Consider the following 13,337-nt stretch of genomic DNA (forward strand, 5'->3'; position numbering starts at 1 on the left):
CGTTGAAATCGTAAGCACTGTTGGCACTTGCCTTTTTTGTACTGTTAACTCCCTCTTAAGGCAGAAGAAAGTTAGGTTCTTTCCTACTGTTTTCCAAGATTTTGGACTTGCAGATAGTCTGTAAGTACTCATACTGAATTCTGCTCACAAAAGTTGTTGCAAGGCACAACTAAAGGGATTTGGAGGAGGAATTTAAGACATGGTAGGAGCCACCTGTGCCCAACAGCTGAAAAGCTACTGGCTGTTAGAGCGTACTTAAAAGAAAACGAAGTGGATTTTTCAGGAGGGAATGGTAGGGTATCTGCAATAGCAGATGTAGGTGGCTGAGTCAAAATGTAAATACAGCTAATTGGATTAATTGAGCGTGTCTTCAAATGCCTGCCTTCTGGGGGTCATAGATAAAGATGAGAGGGATGAGTAGGCAGAATAAAACTGTGCCCAAACACATTTTCTGGCACTGGCTTACGGAATTTAGATCTTTTCTCTTTCCCTTTTCCCCTCCACCCTAATAAAGGAAACTTAGAAATAAGGCATTAGGATGTCTGTCCTAAAGCTCTTTCAATTTTATAGGCATATGTGCGTCACATAAGGTGGGGTTTTCATAATTTTTTGGGTTGTTTATTTTTTTTTTTCTTTAAAGCTTTCTGCTCCTGAAGAACTTATTTTTCTGTCGTCCGTCCGTCCCCCCCGCCCCGTCCCCCCCCCCATTTCTTTTATGCCTTTTTGCCTTTTACTTTGGCATATGAGGCATTCTGGTTAGTTTGGGTTGTCGTATTTCCAGAAGTAGATACCACCACTGAGACTGGTTAAGATTTTTCTCTGCCTTATCTCCCAGGAGAGGATCCAGAGAGAATTTTGCTTTGATAAACCATGTTCACTTTTTACGTGCAGTGGAGGCTGGTCACTGCTGTGCTGCCTTTGTACGTCTGAATTCCTAGCGTTATGATCAGTCATCACCTATTAAAATGTTAATATTGAAGGAAGTGTGTATGTGTGGCAGCCCTGCTGGGTTGTGCCTTATTCAGAGAAGATGTTTGTTTAATGATTCATATGTTTCTGGAGCTTAAGAAAATACTTCTATTCTCTTTAGAATTGTTATTATTAAAGACTTAGCATAGAAATTAACCCCCAAAATCACAATGGATCAGATGATTAAAGCCAGTAAGGTAGCATCAGGAGTTTATTTGCCTTATTGGCATACTGAAAACTAGGAATATGCTTACTTTGTTGAAATAGTGCCAGACTGGCATGTAGATTGATCTTAATGATTACCTCACTCTTAGTTTAAAACAAAAAAAAAAAGAAGAAAATAAATAGAATTTCTGTTGTAGATAAAGATATATCAGTGTTTACCAAGTTTGTTATTCTGACCTTATTTTCTACTCTTGTAATAAAAAAACTCAGAAAAGCAATTCCTCATGGTATAACACTGATAAATACATAATCTACACAGAGGTAGGATTTCCAAGGCTATGAAAAACATCAGCTGATAGTCGTCCTTGGGGAGATGTTTTTCTTCCCTCCTTCATGCAGTTGTCAGAGTGTAAACCTGTCGAGCTTTCCTTCAACCTTCCCAAGAAACCGAGCGTGTTACAGCGCTTATCTGAAGTTATGTGGGAGTTGGGTTTGCTCCTATGACATTTAGCGCTACTGTTCTTTGGAAAGAGAAAAAACAACGTATGTAAAACAGCTTGGCTGAAGATAATGGTGATTTATGGTATCTTGATTTGGTCTTACCAAATATAACATGAGAAAGAGCGTGTGTGCATGTAAGCGTGCGTATGCATAAATGTGTGCACATGCTTGCTAATTATTTATTGTAAAAATTAAGGTAGTTTCTCAAGTTTTCATTGAGACGCCTAGACCTGCAAGCGTAACACGGAAAGAACAGAATCATGAGTAGCGCCAATTACAAAATATGTAGGAATGTGTTTATTAAAATTTTATGCGAGCTGTGAGTAAGATGATATTTAGTACTTTGTCACAAAGTCCCTAGGTCAGGAGATACTAAATCATAATATTTATTGCTGCTAGGTAAAACATACTGGAGCGAGGGAGAGTGGAGGCTTGGTAATCTTGATGACAGGCCATCGTACAGACTGTGCTAAGGGCTGGGCAAAGTGCAGCTGAAGTTTTTGAGAATGCTTTGTTCCAGCCAAAATAAAGGAAAGTGATTTATAGTGTTTTAATCACGCAGCAAGTCTCACACCAGTCTGCTTTCATAAAGAAGTGAGGGGCAATTATGAGGAAAAAAAAAATCTGTGTCTGTGTGTGGTTCATTTGACTTAATTTTCCGACACTGGAAAATGTGTGATTGCGTAGCGATGGCATCTCGAAGTGCGGCTGCCGTAGCCTTCTGCTCTTGTAGCCAACAAATACAGAAAGGGTAAGCGTGAGCTCTGAAAGGTGGGGAAGATGTAAGGAAAACATAAGAACTAGGTCGGCTCCCCGTGTTTCATCTGGACAGGTACGTACTGCATACATTCATATGTGCTGATCTTCCGGAATGCTTCACTTGAGATCTCTTAGGTCACCAACTTTAATGTATGTAGGTGGTGAGTTCTGTTTTGCAGGTTTCTCCGTAATGTCGTGTGTTGTACAAGTTGTTTGAATGGAAAGCATTTAAATTTATTTTTCTTATTCTTACTCTCTGTTTTTTATCTGTATAATTTTCCATATCAGAGTATGGAAATGGCAGCGTGTTGCAGAGGTACCAGCTGTAAATGAGCAAGCCCAGGTATTCGAAGCAGCCTGGCTGCAGAGAGCGAATAGGTAAATTTATCATTCTAATCACAAGGTAATACTGCCCTGAATAATCAGTACCCCATCTGTAGTGCACACACTGGCTACATATTAAATTCCATCTGTCAATTAATATTACACTTGCAGGCTTTTAATTAAAAGAGAACCCAGAATTACAGCGATACTTGAGTTGGGCTTCTCTGTGAGGCTGGAAGGTGACATTGCAAGAGAGATTGGTTTCTCACTATTTTCCTATTTTGGGCTGACCATAATTTTGCACGGCTGCTAAAAGGCATTTCAGAACGATCAGTAGCTTCTACCCAGGTAACTGGGTAGGACAAATGGCTTAGCCTTCTCAGAACAGAGTGAGATAAAAGTGCGACACATGTAGGTTGTCACATGTTGAATATTTCGTTATCACTCCTCATAATAGCCCTTGTCATTGTGGGGACCCTGCTGGGGCAGACAGAGAGAATAAGCAGAGGTAGCGGCACCAGCCCCCACGGCAGTATTTTCAGCCTTGTGCTGTTTGACGTGTTCGTTGCAATGCCAGGGCCTCAGGTTTTCTTCTTTATATAAGAATTTTCACTTCTGTTTTAATTGATGCCGAGGAAATCTTGGGATTTTTAATCCCAAAAGTATAGAAATCAGAAGGTGAAGTTCAAAATTATTTTTTTGAAGCCAGTCTCGGGGTATTTTTGGTATCTGACTTGCGATCTTTCTGAACTGCAGGGAAACACTTCTAGAGTCGTTTTGATTTTTATACTGTCTCCATTTTGGTGGCTTCTGTTACTGCATGTTTTCTGTTAGTGAAAGAACAGCCAGAATTTATGTTTCAAATGTGGGTGTCAGTAAGTTAAATTCCCACAGAAAAGCTAAATGGCTCAGCGGGTATAAATCATCATATTGATTCCGTTGCATTTTTGCATTCAGGTGCAGAAATTTAGCAACACACACTGGAAGAGTGTGAAGTACACCCTTGATAATAAGCCCCCTGCTCCACTTGTATCAGCAGCAATTGACCCTTTGAGCAGAGAAGATTTTACTTTGTCTGACGGAGTGGTGCTAAGGGAGAATGAAGAGGGTTTTATTGGGCGCGGTGGCAGTGATTGCTGGTGGTGGTTGAAATGCGCAGGGGGATATAGACGTAGAAGAGAATAACTCCTGCTATGCTTTTTTTTTTTTTTTTAATCTTTTGTTCCCTGCCGCTGTGTCTGCTGGTACACTTTGAGCAGGTAGATGCTAGCGCAGAGCAGGCGCCGTCTCTGCTAAGCCTGAAAACGCCTCACTCTTCGGGACTAATGCCAGGACTAGGCGGCGGCTGGAACGCCGGGAAGAGATTTATAACAACTTTTGCAGGGTCCTTCCCTTGCTAGAAGTTGAGGAACGGGGCTGGCGCAGACACAGCCTATCTAGGTACACACATTGCTCCGTGACCTTTTCAACCCGGCAGGTTCAGACTGACGAACTGTGTGCGATGGAGACTGAGATCACGGTTAATCATTATTGAGCTGGGCGTAGATGGAATCGTGGAAACGCTGGTCCTGTCATTCTCTTGAAACAATGGCTTCGGTAGCTGCCAGGAAGCTATTTGGCAGGTCCCTTCATGTGAGTTCCCTCAAAAAAAAAAATAAAATAATGTTGGCTGGAGAGTGACCCCTCGCATGGGAAGCGTTTGTAGCTCAGCTTGCTAGAAGGCTGAGAGATTGCCGTGTTTACCCAGGTAGACCAAGTGCCAAGAATTAATTAGTTTCATCCTATGCTACACAGCAGAAACACAAGAAGCGGCTCTGATCTTGCGATTGACTGTGCAGGTGGAGTCTTGCACCGTGGCGAGGTTTCCCATAATTAAAAAGCTTTAAATCAGAGGTCGGGGCTCCATTGTGAACAGATGAACCAAATCTCACACGTACCAGATCTCGCAAGTTTCTTTGTAAACGAACAGTTTAAAATGCTTAAAAAAAAAAAAAAAGAAGTCATGTGCTTTGTTGTTGAGACTTGCTGAATTTTTCCTTAAGCTGGAAGGGGGGATTGTTTTGATTTTTTTATTTTGCATTTGACTATGCCTGAGTGAAACCATACCTGATACATATTTAAAGTAAATGCAAGAAGGATGGCAATGTTTTTCTCTATTGTACTTCTGTTTGTGACTTGCGGGAAACTAGGCTTATTTTATTATTTTAATAAGCTCCTGGTCTTTGTTGCAGGTGCATTCCTCGGCACATTCCCAGGGGAGACTTTAGCTGCCCGTTTGAGAATTCTTTGTAGAAGTAATACTCTTGCCTGCTGGCCAAACTGCTTCTGCTGCTGATACAAAATCGTGAATTCTTGGCATAATTCTAATCTAGTAAAGGGGGATTGATCTTGGGAAAACAAGTTCCTCTGGCATTTCAGATTTCATGTTGGGCTACAGATGCATAGATGACTTCTGTAATCCTGTGCTATGTCAAGGAAGACATACTGGCTAGCTTACACTGAGATTTCTTGTCATCTTCCATATTCTACCTTGTTCCAAAACAACCTCATTCTTTTAATAACAAATTATGACATTGCAGTTTCTTTGAATGTTCTGGCATTTTACTGTCAATATTATTTTTTTTCTGTCAATTCTGTTTTTGAAAAGGATGCAGTCTTTTAAGAGTTGAATTCATTTGAATGCATTAGTCCTGATCCTTACAGGGATCTCCTTATGGAACACTTGTGGCCAGCAGCTTGTGGTTAAGTGGAAGGAAGTTATGGAGTAAGTTGCTCGCAAGCAGGTCTCTCCTATTCTTAGTCCATTCTTTTCCATCATCTGTGTTCCCAGATGGGTATTTTAGCTGCATGTTTGCCCTTAACAGCCCCTTACTCTATGTCTGCGTCCTTCAAGACTGTTGTGAGCACCAACCCCATGCCTGGCGTTCCTTCAAAGGAGCAGGAGCTTTATGGCCAGATGGGGACCCAGCCATCATCTCTCCCTCCATGCTCTCCTACTTGGAGAGCCTTGTTGTGCCATATGGGCGGTGAGAGCACTCACCGTCCTTCCTCAGACGATTTACCAACCCCAAACAAGCTGTGTTTTCCTCTCGATAGTCTTAGCCATCTCTCACATGACGCACACACAGCGTTACACAGCTAGCTTCACCTTTATTGTCCTCATTCCTGAACAATCCCTATTACGTGAGAATTCCAGTTATTGTTAATATAGGAATAATATTTGTGGGTTTTTATTATATTTCCAGTTGTTCAGGCTCTTCCTTGATGCTTTGCAGGCCCTTCAATTAAGGTTTAGGTGTTTCAGTTGTCTCTCACTGTTGATGCACGGTTTCTTCAGCCAGACTTGGCACTGTCACCGTCACGTCACTGACTGCGTTGCCTACGCGGCTAATCCTGATTTTGCCCTGTCTGCTGTTCTGCATGCTGGTTTTAATTGTCCATTGCCATGTTTGTAGACTTTATCTTTTTCATTTCTTAGTTTAAGTCTCTGAATCATGTCAGATTGGATGCTGGAGAAGGCCAGGACTGGCCCAGGAGCTCTTATTTTCATAAATGAGTGTTTCTGGGATCAAGCATCCCTTATCTTAGTGCTTTCTGTTCATCTTTCTTTATCTTGCTGTAACATCTTTCCCCTTCCTCAAAAGCCAAACCGGAGGTGTTGCGTGCTGCACCGGTGGCGATCCCTTGCCTCAGCCCTTGCCTGTGCAGGTTTGGCCGAGCACGGCAGAGAAAAAATAGTAAGAAAGCAAAGGTTTGTTAAGGGATGTCCTCAGACTCTTCTTTTACTAAAATATACACTGTGTATGCCCTCTGCCAGTGTGTGTGCTTGATCTCTGCATTGAATCCTTTTTTTTTTTTTTTTTGTCTAGGGGGAAAAGATTGGGCATGGGAGGGAGAGGATGGGTGATGGACGCCAGATTCACAGAAATAAATGAAATTGTCAGCAAAAGAGAGAGTTTTCTTTCTGCCCATAATAAAATACTGCACATCAAATTGACTGATTGATTGATTTTTAATTTTATTGGTATATGTCTCACTAAATAGATAGTTGGGGATAAGCTAAATGTATTTTGACTTCTTTTTTGTTTTAGTTCTTTTAATCTAGTTCAGATGGATAAATAAATTTTCTGCACAGCTGTATTTCCAATATTTCCTATAAAAAGTGACCGGGAAAGGGAATCTACTGTGATGATACAATTCATTACATGTTAGGCATATAAATACTCAATACTATAAGTTCTCTAAAATAAAAGAGAATGGAGTGCCTTTGGATGGAATTGTGCTTTATTTTATCTTACATATGGCTCCTACCTATTATAGAGCTGGAATACTGGATCCTCTTTTCCCAATTAGCTGATTGGGAAACAATCTGAAACAAAGGTCCGTGACTGCCTGGCTACTGGATTGCCCAGACGGCTGGAGGTACATTTCTGATGCAACTGTCACGTTTGTGAAGATCTACCGAATACCCTGAAGTATTTTGCAAATTCAGTAACGAGCGTATTTAAAAATCAGAGTGAATATAACTCATTTATGGAACAGTGTATGCATCCACTGTGACCTGAACTACCTGCCTGGAATCCAGAAGATTTCCCCTTTTCTGTGTGCAGGGGTGCTCTTTAAAATCTGAAATTATAATTAGTACTTGCCTATAATTGTACTACTATATTGTTTTTTTTCAAATGCCTGGTGACCTCTGCATTTACACCATTTTAGTATCTGAACATGTATACCTCTTAAATATTTTAAGTATCATAGGAGCCCAGAGGGTAAGTTGATGCTCCCATCCATCTTGCAAGACATAAAGTGATTTTCCCAAGGCAATGCAAGTACTGCAGCAGTAACGCATCCAAAAGTGGAGCTCATTGCCATGGATTTCAGTCCGTTGTCTTTAAAGAAGTCTCTCCGGTCTTCATTTGTCTGATACAACCCAGTTTAGGGTGTTACAGTTGTGATTATTCAGGGACAAACTTTGCATGGTCCATATATGCAGTGTAAAGGGAGTTGTTCTGTTAAACAAAATGATTCACTTTCATAGAACTCAAAACTGGAAGCAACTGTCAGGAACCACTGGCTGCCTCCCCGCTGCACTGCGGGGTGTTATTGCGTGTCGGCAAGTGTCTCTGCGTGGGGCCCGATGGCTTGTGCTTCACAAAGAGCGCTTCTGCCAGAGAGGATCAAGCCTTCATCTGAAAACCAAGAAATGGATCATCTGCTGCCGTCTGCAGCCCTTTGCTGCGGGGAACGGTCACTCCGGCTGCTTCCATGCTTGCCGGTTTCTAATCGGAGCTTGTCTGGCTGTGTCTTACGTTAATTCACCAGATGCCTGGCTCTGGATTAACAGACCTGGAGTCCTCACCATCATATCCCTGTAAAGGTTTGTGTGTCGTGCAGGCAGACCAGCCCTCGGATAGACCTCAGGGCTGACGGACCAGACTGAGCTGCCGAAATCTGTTTTCCTCCAGCTTTTTGAATACCACGTTAGCTCTTCCCTGTACATCTCCAGTTTTTCAATGTTATTTTAAAGATCCGGAGACCAGAAGTGAACTTGTAATCCCATTTTTGCTCGCATTATGTTTCCTGAATGGATAAAATACATCCGAGGAGTGTGCTGTCCCCTCTTGCCGTGGCATTGTGCTGGGGGTCTGGCACTCTTGCGCACTTGCTGGAGGCCACTGCCAGGTTCAGGCTCGTGGCACTCTGGATGCAGGCTTCCATTCAGAGGTATGGCCAGAACTTTTCACCCAGTCATTTTCAGTTTTACACTTGTATATTGTGCATTTTCCTTTTTTCCTTCCCCCCTGCCCAGCAGCGGGGGAGCACGTTTTGCATGTGTTGTTCTTTTCAAATGGCCTCAGGTTGCAGTGATTTGGCGCGCTCTGTGTAACCGTGCTGTCCTCCTGCATTTCTCTGCCAGTCTAAGTTACCACCTGCAAGTTTTGAAATGTTGGTTTTCATCATGGATGATCTACAGTCTGGAACACCACTCTAAATATTGTGATTTAATGGTATTTTCCTGTTTACAGGTACTTTGGAGACCTGTCAGGCACCCCAAACATTGATCCTACACCTTAGCGAGTGGCGTAGCTGAGGGTGTAATTTAGGACACTAAATTACAGAAGACAAAAGTAGTGGAGTTTGGTGAGATGAGAAGGGAATAGTTCTTTTATGTTCAATGTTTACGTGTCTGGTTTGTTCCGTTCTGTTCCCAAGTAGGTATTGAATGTGCTATGCTTTGTGCCTGAAATAGTAGCAGAATAACCTAATGGTTACTAAGGTAATGAGAACCCACCGTTCCCTTACCAATTCATGTAAATAAAGTATGGAATTTAATTTCAGTCTGTGTTACCTGAGGCAGCTCTGGCATCTGATAAAACAAATGATCTTCACATTCTTCTCCAGCTTCCTTTCTGATTTTCATTGAAAGATTGAGATGTTTCTCTTTTTGGAAATAAATGAGGCTGCCCTGCAGATTGAGGGGGGAGGTGGGGTGGTAGAAAGTAGCCTACAAATTACGTCTTTTGTTTTGCAGCTGTTTTTCCTCTGTGACTCAAAATATATTTGTCTTTCTGCTGAAACTCTTCTGCATGTGATTGGGATTGAAGATTTGACACCCATGAGTTCCTCTTTTTATTTTTCTCTTGATACACAACTTTAATATGTTTATTTGTGCTTGTGCTTGTCCTTGTGCTATGGACTGCAGGCATGGCATGAGTGTGAATCCCACATTAATTTCTTAATCAAAGGAAGGAAGGAAGGTTCCTTTCTGATTGTGTATCCAAAAGCAGTATGGTAAAAACAAGAATTTGCAAACGCAGGACACCGGTAGGCGAGTGGATGACACACTTACCTGGTGAAATGATTCTTGACAAGAATTGTCACTGGCCTTGGGAGCGCAGGCGGCAAACAAGAAATCCGAATGAGCTCTGACTGCTGTGCAACCAGGCAACACTACACCCCAGACCATCTTGACTTTGTAATGGAAAAAGAGAATCCGTATTAAGCTACTCAGCAGCTGATTAATCACCCGAGTCCACCAGGCTGGGCATGGAAGATTGTATCGCTTACCTACAGGAGGAGGTGGAAGAAGCAGCTGGGGCATAAGGTGGAGTTTTGCTTGAAGTAAGGGCATCTATCGCGAGAGAAAGGCAGCTTGTTATGCTGCATTATGGGCCTGCAGAATAGTGTTCCTGCCTTTTTTTTTATGCTACAGCTTGTGAACAAATTAGTATCTTAGCCATGTTAAAGTCATATCAAGTCATGAGTCCCCTGCAAACATAAGGTGCCACAAGTAGGGTATTTTAGCCTAATAGCTATTTGGATATCAAGGCTTTATGCTCAGAGAAGTGGATCGAGGCAATGAAGTGGACAGCTGGCATACTATACGGGCACTTGAACCGGGAAACGAAAACACAGCTGCTGGATCTAATTTTAAACATAGGTCTTGATCGGATCCCTCTAGATCCTGGTTGTCCTGCTACAACAAAGTCAATAGTGGGCGTAGAGAGGAGTGGAGTTCAAGATACTGGTAAAAAGCTTTTGTGAGAAGGGGAGTCACCCTTGTTCCAGTTATGGTGTTTCCATTTTTCACAGTAAGTATTGTCAACTTACAGAAAACGTGAGTGAAAATAGCTTCTGGCTGGGACATGGTCTAATGCTGCTTGCACAGGCAGCTTTTCTGGGTTGTCTTAATGGGCTGTGGAACTCGCTGTCCTGAAAGCACAGGGGCAGGCAGCGCTGCTTCGAATTAGGAAACCATGTAACAAAATAGGGGTTTTTCCTAATTTTTTTAAACAATATATGGTTACAGTATTGGTCACAAGATTTTAATTACGCGTTTTTACATCAGGTGTCAGGAATGCAGCGATCTGGAGTGCCATCTAGTGGGGCTCTGCAAATCTAGCGTGCCTTTTATTATTTTTTTTTTTTTAGCAAACACAAAAGTAACAATTAATATCGTACCAGTATAATTCTTTGTTTAGGATTAGCAAGTTGGACATTTTATTAATTCAGCAGCTGGTTAAGTATTTTCACGTTTCTCTTGCTTTCAGAATGCTATTTCCAAGTTGTGTTTTTTGTTTGTTTTAAAGCGTGACGGTATCGTTCTGCTTTATTATGACTATGATGCTCAAATTAAGGGTTATGGAAACATTTCTGGTATTCGTTCCCTTTGTGAAGTTAGCTAACCTACGGGAATTTGCAGTAAGTATGGACACATGTGGCACATTCAGCTCTTCTGTCGTGAAGATTCCCCTCTGTTAGAGCACTCTGTTAGCCACGGGATAGGTTTAGAAGTAACAGCTTTGCTGGTTTATATCTGCTTCAGGAAAGCAAAACATCCAAACTTTTTAAAGATTTCTTTTTTTTTTAAATAACAGGAAACTTAGGTGAAATAAGAATAAAAATATTTTGGGGGTTTATTACAAAACTTCAAACTACAAGCTGACTTTACATTTACGGACCTTGATTAGGCTAGAAAAGTTACTAAAATATAATGGTATTCTTCTAAAGACAGTCTACTCAAACTGGTGTATATCTCCAATACAGAGGTAGTTTAAATTAATTAATGATTTAATTCAAATATAAGTGCAGTGTGCAATTACCTGTCCTTTTTCCTAAGGCAAAGTGGGTAAAGCAGAAGGATGTTTATTCTAAGGGGACATAGAAAACCTTTGTTGTAAAGAATTGCAAATAGAATGAAAAGAGCTAAAGAGAGAGGCAGTCAGAGCTGGAGTTGTGGGGGCAGACACCGTAAGTGGCCAAGCAAGAGGTCACGTTTCATTTAAGCGTGTCCCCTAATTGCCTTTCAACTGTATTAGCACAGCTAGTATTGGATTCGTGTTCTATTAAAACTTTCAGGTTTCCTACCTCCCACACAACTGCATGCTGCTCTTCTTCATTCGACTCAAAAGCTGCCGAGGATGGTTTGTTTCAAAGCTTCTGTCCCATGTTTGCTGACGTGGCCTTTCTAAGCATGTATTTTTGTCTATTGCTCTTATTGTCAACAGGCAAGTTCAGAGATACCAAAATTGCGAAAGGAAGACCAAAAAGCACGAAACGCGCTCTTAGCTGATATCCAGCAGGGAACTCGCTTAAGAAAAGTGACTCAAATCAATGACCGCAGCGCACCACAGATTGAAAGTAAGTTTGTGTTCCTGCGTAAGGTCCCTGGGTGAGCGTTGCTGAAGCCTCACCTGTGGAGGTCGGCTGGACAGTTTTCAAGCTGAAGGGCAGGTTTGAAGTCCAGCAAAGGTCTGCATCTTCACATGGCTTTAGGATGCCGAGGGGACACTTTCTAAACTCGCATCCTGCTCCAAGATCAGGAACTATTAACACTTCATAATAAGTCTATAACTGGGTGTCACCTTAACAGGCATACCTTGTCCAAAAAACAATCCTGAATGATGAAATCCTTGAGAGTTTCTCAGTAAAATATGTTTTTAAGTTGGAATAGTTGGCTCAGGCAAAAGAGTTGGTTTTTTACTAGATAAAAAGAACAAAAAATGCCAAAGAATTCTGGAGTCATAAACTCAGTGCAGTCTAACACTTCTTGCTGGTGTCACCATTGGTGTGAAATTAAAAAGCACCAGAGGGTGCTGTGCTCCAAGGCACGGGTCAGAGAGTAATGGCAGTTTACTTTATGAATAGTAACTTTCCTCCCTGAGCCTGCCCAAAGAGGGAAAACCCTGGTCTTGACGATGTTTGTTGGTGCTAAGTCTTAGCAGTCTGAGGGCAAGGATGAAATGACTTTCTGATAGATCCTGGGGTTTTTGTGACTTTTTTTTTTTTTTTTTTTTTTAAAAAAAACAGAACCCAAAGGAGCAAACAGAGATGGAGTTAATTCAGCCATTAATAAAGGTGGCTCTCAGCAGCCTCTGGGAGGCTTGTTTGCTGGTGGCTTTCCTGTTCTCAGACCAGCAGGCCAGAGGGACGTGACGGGTAAGGGCTTAATTTCTATGAAAGAATAGCCGGGGGGAATGGCGATTTGGTATGAAAGTACTTCGGGGTTAGCTTTAGTGACTGATTTTTATTATGAACCCTTAATTCATCTTGTGACCACGGAAGGCTCAATTAATAACATGCTTGAAATCATCTTTCTAGATCTCGGGTGCTTTATTCCTTAAAATGTCAATAATAAGCTATCTCTACATAGGGTAAGAGAGAGATTGAATAGATTGTACAGAGTTTTAATGGAGATATTTACTTTAATGAAAACTTTTGATTGTGCCTTGAATAGGCACAGTTGAAATCTGAGCTCACCAGCTTCCGCACAAATGCAAAGTCATTATTTCCTTCCCTTCATTAGCGTGCGTTTCTATGGTATTACAGGTTTGCATGTTAACTTTAAGGATTTATATTTAAGATTTCTGCCCTCTGGATTTTATAAAGTATAGCTTTGATCCAGCAAGGTAATTTACTGACCTGAAAAATAAGGTGCCTGTCACTTCACAAGGACAGGAGGAAGGCATGTGTGGGAGCCCTGCTGCTGCTTTTGCCTGGGGAAGCGCCAGCGTCAATGAGGGGTGACTTTTAGAGTCACAGCGATGGCCTCTGGCGCTGTTGGGCAGCTGGTGCCTGCTCAGGCAGCACGGAGCAAAGTGGGCATTTGCGGGAAAAGA

At 41.8% G+C, this 13,337-nt stretch overlaps 1 protein-coding gene across 7 annotated transcripts in view; it reads left to right on the forward strand.

The window, feature by feature from the left end:
* WIPF3 (WAS/WASL interacting protein family member 3) overlaps positions 1 to 13,337 on the forward strand; it is a 38,809-nt gene that overhangs the window by 16,936 nt on the left and 8,536 nt on the right. For 6 of the 7 annotated variants that reach the window (XM_063325098.1, XM_063325100.1, XM_063325099.1 and 3 more), the window contains exons 3-4: positions 11,727 to 11,859; positions 12,529 to 12,657. In XM_063325098.1, the coding sequence (XP_063181168.1) occupies positions 11,727 to 11,859; positions 12,529 to 12,657 (262 nt within the window). The remainder of the gene's footprint in view (positions 1 to 11,726; positions 11,860 to 12,528; positions 12,658 to 13,337) is intronic. The other variant, XM_063325103.1, reaches the window with a different exon arrangement.

This window comes from Chroicocephalus ridibundus, chromosome 2 (genome assembly GCF_963924245.1).
Source record: "Chroicocephalus ridibundus chromosome 2, bChrRid1.1, whole genome shotgun sequence".
Taxonomy (NCBI): domain Eukaryota; kingdom Metazoa; phylum Chordata; class Aves; order Charadriiformes; family Laridae; genus Chroicocephalus; species Chroicocephalus ridibundus.